Below are 8,107 nucleotides of genomic sequence, written 5' to 3'. Positions count from 1 at the left end.
ATCTATCAACGAACAACACAATGTCATCGTAGATCTAGATCCACAGTAGCTCTATCAGCACAGCAACAACTAAACTTATTTTGATATTAATTTTTCAATCATTCCAATAATTGGACGAAGTGGATATCAATTTGTTCATCATTCCAATAATTAATATTTGTATGTGTAATTTTTTTAATTTTTTCTTTTCTAAAATAGGATACACAAACAATGGATTTACAACCTCAATTAGAGCATGAAGCTCTTCAAAAAGATCTAGTTGTCTATTCAGATGTTGAAATAGAGGAAAATAATGATGTGAATGTCAATCCTCAGTTTGATAAAAATGAAGACAATAATGTGAAGGGAATGGTTTTCGATGCCGATGATGCGTATGAGTTCTACAATCGTTATGCCCTTTTACATGGATTTGGAATACGTAAATTCACGACTTTTAAAAAGAAGACAGCCGGTGAGCCTTATCGAAGGATGTATGTATGCAACAAAGAGGGGTTTAAAGATTTAAAGTCTAATAACTCTAGTGGGGATGCTAAGAAACGTCATAGAGATTTAAGGACTGGATGTGAGGCATTTATTCGGATTTCAAAAGGTAAGGATGGCAAATGGATAGTGGATATGTTTAACGATATACACAATCATGAGTTGATTCTTACTCCAACCAAAGTAATAAAATATCGTTCTCATGGGAAGATCATTTTTTCTTAAAGTAGTATAATAAAATATCGTTCTCATAGGAACATAGTGGATGTCCAAAAAGGAAGGTAAAAGTAATATATATTTCTTTATAAAGACACATTTTTTTGAAAGTGTCATACTCATATTTCTTTTTTTCAGAAGGATGAGGTTTTACAAGAAAGAGAAGGATGAATCAATTTGAAGAATGGCTTGTTTTGAAGATGATTTTTCTAACATATTATTTGAAGATCACTTAAAGTGCTTCTAAGGGGGTGTTTGGTAGAGGGATTTGATTGGGGAGAAATGGAATTATAAATATTTCTTTTGTTTGTTTTCCACTTTTCATTTCTATTTCTCTTTCTATTTCTCTAAAACTAGAGAATTCCATTTCTCTTTAAAACAAAGAGAAATCCATTTCTCAGCAGCCTCCTCATAGCATGTCACCACCTCGTCTCCAGCCACCACCTCGTCTCCGACCACCACCCCGTCTCCGGCCGCCACCTCGTCTCCAAGTCTGCAACCGCCACCTCGTCTCCAAGTCTGCAACCACCACCCCGTCTCCGCCGTTCGCAGTGGTGAACACAGAGATGGTAACCGGTTGTAGGTTGCAGGTGGTACGGGTGAACGGAGATTAGGGTTTCAAGTGGTGGTTCGTGGTAGGTTAGGGTTTTCAGATGGTCGGGTGATTGTGGTCGCAGGTGGGTGACAGTGGTGGTGGAAATCGGCGGTGGTCGCAGGTGGCTTCTGATTATCATCATCATCATCGCCACCACAACCACCACCACAAAATCTCCAAAGAGGCAGTGATGACAGATCTGAGCCTCCTTTTTCTATATCTTATGTTCCAAAAATTTGAATCTTTTTAATTTCTTGTGTACTGTGGTTGAAGAAGGGGATTTGGTGGCGGCAGCCGGTGGTGGTGGGCTGTGGTTGAAGAAAGGGCTGTGGTGGTGTGGGGCTGTGGTGGTGGTGCTGTGGTGGTGGGGCTGTGGTGGTGGGGCTGCGGTGGTGAGTGGTGTCAGGTTGGGTGGAGGTGGGGTTGGGTATGGTAGAGTTCTCTGTTTATTTTCTCGTGTACCAAACAAGAGAAATGATTCTCATTCTCCATACCAATTCTCTTTCTCTACAATTCCATTTCCATTTCTGTTTTCTCTCCTTTTCCATTCTCTGTACCAAACACCCCCTAATTGTTTATGTACAGTATGCTTTTGATTAAAACTTGAATTGATTCTAAAATTTTGGAATTTCTAAATTTGTATTGATACAGCAGGTTTGTTTTTAGTTGTTAAAGTGTTATTAAGAATTCAAATCGGCTGTTATGCATATTTGTTTTGGTAGTACTTGTTTGACAAATGTTGAACGTATCGATATATTGGATCTTACAGTGACATGACTTTAAATTAAGTTATTATTTATTTAACGGGTCAAAATATAGGAAATGAAAACAAACTAACAAAAATGATAAAATAGGATTTACAGCGAAATGGGTTTAAATTAAGTTAACATCTATTGAACGAAACAAAATATAAGAAATTAAAATGAAACGGGTCAATATGACAAAAATATTATATAGAGATGTTGTCACTAAGCATCAGTCTCAACTTTATGAAATTGAGATGTTGCAACACCGAATTATGTTCAAGCAGCAAAAATGCAGTCTCAACTTTTTTGAAATTAAAATGAAACGGGTCAATCTTAATTTTATGAAATTGAGATGTTGCAACACCGGATTATATATGTTCAAGCAGCAAAAATAAACAGCTATAATATCATAAAAAAAAATTACATTGAATAATCATGTCTGTTACAAAGAATTCCCACGACTCAGGAGAACAATTACAAGATTGCATAAGTAAACTAAAAACTAGTCATTTAACCCATAGTATCCTGTTGCATCATTTTTCAAGCTTGACAAAACAGAAAGACCCAAATTGGTGTATGGTGACTGGATAATCATGGATTACAAGTTGAGTGCAATTTATAAATCAAGGTCCGTAGCTGTGCAATTGCCACGTTTCCTTACGTTTGTTGCTATTGCACCATCTTTAAGCCACAACGAGAAAACATCTAATATGTTGCTGCTCTTGACAGCCGACATGCTGCTTTGTATTAAATTTGCAGCTGAATAAAATATATAAAATTATTAAGAACACATATATATTCATCAATTTAAATAAACGAGACGAGCCTGAACTTGAAAACATAACTCACGAGTCGAGCCTGAACTTGAAAAGACAACTCACGAGCCGATCTTGAACTTTAGAAAAAGAGCTCGAAACGATCCGAGCTCAAGCCCGGGCTTGAAAAAACAACTCACGAGCCAAGTTCGAAACTAAATTGAACTAAAAGTCATCATCCAATCCTAAACTCCCCCAATTTCCAAAACCCCTAACTTTTTTTAAATCCATTTTATTCTCTTAGGAAGAACAGATTAAGAATACTGAAGCAATGAATGAACAAATTCTTGTTACTTACAGGTTCAGTGTGATTTAGGTATGTAATTATGCATTTCTAACTTTAACCGTACTTTAGATGAACTGTATTTTTAATTATGATTTGCACATAATGCAAAATATTAGAAAGTGCATAATCTATTGGCCACCTAGTTATACAAATGTTATAATAGAGCATTATGTGTCATGGAAAGAAAAAAAACAAATACGAAAAGATAGTTTCACAGCTAAGTAGAAGTTCTTATAACAATTTAAAGCAATTACGGTGTCCCCTGTTGCTTCTTTTTGATAAAAAATAATTACATTCATAAAGTAATTCCCCCCCCCCCCCCCCCAAAATATGGGAAGAAAGACTTAATAATAAACTTACAATCAGATACAGAATTCCCTAATTGAAAACCCTAATTGACCTTAACACTTGATTGGATTTTGGAGAAGGCGTCGAAATCAATAGATAGCAGTTGGGTTTTTGCATGATTCGTCAGGGATGGAGGATCCGAGTGGAACTCAAGAAGTCACCGCCAACCAGATATTTGATCGAGTAAACCATTGTTATTTGGATTAAAATTATATTGTTATCAAAACTACATAGTTTTGGGGGGTTTCATATGTAAGGTTGGGTGCTTAACAGCCTCATACTCACTTTCCCCTTATTATATATAAGTAGTATAATTATGTAATTAAATCATGGTATAATTACACTATGCTGTAATTATACTTTACTATAATTACATTATGTTATATATATAATTGAATTACTTAATTCTCAATACATTAATTTAGTTTTTATTTGATTCAAACTCCGCATGTTTTAATTAATCATAAATTTGATGACACGTGTTTAAATGACGGAAATATTATGTCTTTTGATTTTGATTTAGAGTTCACCTTTTCAATGTAGAGCACGTTGCATAATCATATTACAGCATTCATATGGGCTCATGTGTTTCTTGGGCTGAATTGAAAAAGGCCCAAACAAGAAATTTAGAGTGGCTATGGACGATGGTTGAAGAAAGTTAAAATATTGGTTGAATTAAATTTTGGGCTTGGCCATCGTATGACGTATGAAAACAATAAATAAAAAATGGTTGATTGAATACAAAAAAGAGAAGGTTGTGTATTTCATCTCTTTTTAGTTAATTGTTTTTATGATAATATCTCATTATAATTGACTAACTGTTTTGTGATCATAATCGGGTGTACGGTTTGAGTTAGGAAAAATATTTTGAAATGAAAAAATATTTAGGGGTGAAATGGTTTCTAGGAGAGAGAAAAGTTGGTGATGGTTTGAGATTCGCCATTTGAAATGGCGGATCTCAAATTAAATATAACCCTTGTCAGTTTTTGTTTGGTGAGGTGGACAATACACTGGTGTTCCTCCGTTTGAAATGGCGGATTTGATATATTTTATTTGTGTTCCGCTATTTGAAATGACGGATGTCAGTTTATCTTACCCGCCAGTTTGACTGGCGGTTCACAATTCCCAAACTAGCTTACCCCTATATGTCGTCAAAAGGTATTTTTGACAGACATCCGTCATTTGAAACGGCAGACGTGTTCTTGACATTCGTCATTTTAAATGGCAAGTCTGAATAGTGACTATGTCTGCGCCTGATTGATTGATTGACAACTCTCCTTTCTTGAACATGAATCCTGTTTGACCTTTAGTTTTATAAGATTGATGTGTTTTCATGTCTATTATTATTGAAGAACGATTTACCTCTATTGAATATTCTATTAGTTGATCATCAACAATCATGAGTTAAGTCGAGTTAAATTGATAATTCTTTAGATAATGTCTTAGCATGGGCCCGGTTTAGGATAGCTCGATCGACGCGGCTGAGATTCTTGTCTCATGTACATATCCTTCATTACATGTTAAAACAAAGTTATTTCTATGTGACTTTTCAAAGCTATTCCGGGTCTGTCATCCTTTTTAGTTATTGTTTGCAACTCAATTCCAGTTTATGGTTTTGTAGTTAATTTAGTTCTTTTCAATTGTTTTGGGGTTGATGGCCAGTGATAAAGAAAATTTCTTTTAAACATTCAAAGGTCCTGAGTTCATGTTTCACAGAACAAAAAGAAATTTTTCGTTAAAAATGTTATTTTTATTAAAATAATAAAATAAAGTGTGTAACATTAAAAACATAATTCTTGTGGATATGATACCCTACTTACTTTAGCTAATGGAAATATCAACGAGAAATGAGAAAATACATCTACAAATAAGATATAATACTTGTAACCAGATATACTAATAATAGCATACTTCAGATCAAATGCATACATCATAATGATTAAATTCTAATAGACAATTAGTCTTGGTGGTAGACAAAAAAAATAAAAAACGACAGCGTTTACCAAGTTGACAAACATGACAAGTAGGTTACCAAGTTTGTACCACGAAATCAAGTTACGAGAAATGTTAAAAAAAAAGTTTAAGATAGATGCTTCAGGATGACCAAAGCATTGGTGCCAGGTATATAAGAGAACACGACTACACGAGAGGTGGTCGGAGTAGGAGACATGGAAGGTAGAACCAGATAAAGATCGGCTACATTATCGCACTGTTGGATGAGCACTCTCGTTTTACATTCCTTCATGGAAAAACCAAAGAGATCAAAATTGGCAGACATCAAGTCCCAGATCGATAATCAAACACCAAGTAAACGAATAACTCTCGTTTATATTAATCAGAAAATCTAACTCAAAAAACTGATTACCAACTCTCAAACCCTAACTCGGTTTGACTCTTGATGAACCCTAACTTGGTTGCACCAACTTCTTATTCTAATGTCTAACCATAACTCGGCTTATATAGACTAACCTAACTTGCTAGTCAAGACATTACCAAATATATAAAACCCTAATAATTCTTGGGCTAGGGCTTACACCTGGGCCAAACAACAATTGAGCTAACAATCACCCCCCCCCCCCCCGATTGTTGTATCCGACTCACCCAACTCACCCCCTAATTTCCTACTCGAAATTGGCGGATCTTCAACTTCACGCTTGTCATCATTCTCTTGATTCTCCCGAGGCTTTTCTTGATCTCTTGCAATGTTCTTTGGGCTCCACTTGGCTTGAAGTAACACTTGCTTCGTTTGATCATTAGACACCTTCCCTTGTGCTTGAATCTCTTCCTTGACCACGCGTTTAGTTTTTTGAACACTCTTCGTTGGACTTTGAATTTTGGAACTTGGATCTGTGATTGGAATCTGATTTGTAACCGGCTTGTCTTCTTTCAGTCCAATTCTTTGAAGATCCCTACCTGCAAAATTCTTCATTCCAATAATGGCTCGTTTACCGGGACTTGCTATCTTGAGGCTAATTTTGTATAATCGATTGTTGGTCCTTGTCACCTTCATCAAAAGCTTACTTGTATCATCTTTAATGGTTAGCAAATCACGTTTCATGTGAATCTCGCATCCACCTTCCGTTGCTTGACCAAGACTTATGATATTGCACTGTAGACTCGGGATGTAGTAGACATCGGTCAACAGGCGCTGCTCCCCTGTTTTCCCTTCAATTAAGGCCGACCCTTTTCCCCGAATATCAATACAAGATTCATCTCCAAACTTCACCGTTCCCGTTTCTTGTTTATTCAATTCATAAAAATAAGATTTATTACCCGTCATGTGATTCGATGCTCCATTGTCGAAATACCAAACATCTTTCTCCATCGTCTCGGTTTCGAAACGCTTTGGAATCATACCGTCTTCATTCAAAAAAACCGTTTTCTGATCACCTTTAATCATAAATAAAGATGGATCAAAATTATCAACTTTGTTCAAATTAGATTATTCCTTTTTCTTCATACGTTCCGGGCACATAGTCGCAAAGTGACCAAACTCATCACAACGGTAACACTGAACCTGTGATCTATCCTTTCTACACCTTTGACGATCATTGGTTCTTCTTTGTCCCATATGACCCGACCCACGATCTTGACCACCTCGGTTTTCGCAACCATATTGGTCCTCATCGTCTTGGTCTTGACCTCTAGTTTCATGGCCTTTTCCACGTCCCTGTGAACTCAGCCGACCCTTACCTCCGCTACCGGACTGATCATACAACTTGCCTTTATAACCACTTTCCGATCGATTGAAAAGTAACTGACCTTGTGAATTTGAAGCTCGTTCTCTCCCTCGTAGACGTTCCTCAAACGCCTTAAGTCTTCCAATAGCATCTTCAAACATCAAACTATCAAGATCAACACTTTGCTCGATTGAGGCTACGAGTTGGAAGTACTTATCAGGAACCGCATCCAATAACTTCTTCACCAAGACATCTTGCTCGAACACATGACCTAGATTCGTTGCCTTCGAAACCATACTTGTTATTTTTCCTGCAAACTCGTCAACAGTCTCGTTTTCAGCCATCTTAAGTTTCTCAAATTCACTTTTCAAAGTTAGTAGTCGAGCCTTTTGAAATCGCTCGACCCCAACATACCGTGCTTTCAAAGCCGTCCATATATCTCGGGCATTCTTGTATTGAGAAATCTGAAGAAGAATATAGCCATCCACCATTTGAAACAAAAACGATCTTGCCGTTTTATTCTTCTTTGCATCAATAACCGTACCCTCTTCTGGTTGAACAACTTCCCATAGGTCTTGATCATCCAAGATCACTTCCACCACAATCGCCCATGTGATGTAATTAGTTCCATTAAGCTTTGGAACCTGTAACGAAATCCCCCCACTCGCTTTGGGTTGGATTATTGGTCTTTCTTTGTCACCTGCCATTGACGTTGAACACCCTTTTGCTCCACTTCGTTGGAACAAATACAAACCAAATTTAGTCTGAACAACTTTTCAGAACCAAACAACCAAACCCGCTTGTTCACAAAATAAATCGCACCTTGGTTAAAACCTAACTCGTTCAACCCGTATAATACGAACTCTAAATTGAATATGACTTATTCAACTCAAATAGCAATCAAAAGATTAAAATAAATAAAATAGAAGTAAAACCACTTG

The 8,107-nt window shown here is 36.5% G+C and overlaps 2 protein-coding genes across 2 annotated transcripts; one reads left to right on the top strand and one right to left on the bottom strand.

Annotated features, from left to right (window-relative positions):
- Positions 1-210: 210 nt before the first annotated feature.
- Positions 211-867, top strand: LOC143603828 (protein FAR1-RELATED SEQUENCE 12-like). Its single transcript, XM_077080515.1, has 3 exons — positions 211-663; positions 735-761; positions 835-867. The coding sequence occupies exons 1-3, from the start codon at positions 211-213 to the stop codon at positions 865-867; spliced, it is 513 nt and encodes a 170-aa protein (XP_076936630.1).
- Positions 868-6,928: 6,061 nt separating this feature from the next.
- On the bottom strand, positions 6,929-7,873 carry LOC143603826 (uncharacterized). Its single transcript, XM_077080514.1, has 2 exons — positions 7,380-7,873; positions 6,929-7,220 (listed from the first exon to the last, which is right to left on the bottom strand). Exons 1-2 carry the CDS (start codon positions 7,871-7,873, stop codon positions 6,929-6,931), a joined length of 786 nt encoding a protein of 261 aa, XP_076936629.1.
- Between the last annotated feature and the right edge of the window lie 234 nt (positions 7,874-8,107).

The sequence above is a fragment of the Bidens hawaiensis genome, unplaced genomic scaffold (genome assembly GCF_021521415.1).
Source record: "Bidens hawaiensis isolate Kalapana, Puna unplaced genomic scaffold, B.hawaiensis_p1.1 tig00062916_1, whole genome shotgun sequence".
Taxonomy (NCBI): Eukaryota; Viridiplantae; Streptophyta; class Magnoliopsida; order Asterales; family Asteraceae; genus Bidens; species Bidens hawaiensis.
Note: the sequence above shows the minus strand (reverse complement) of the source record. Positions and strands in the feature narration are given on the sequence as shown.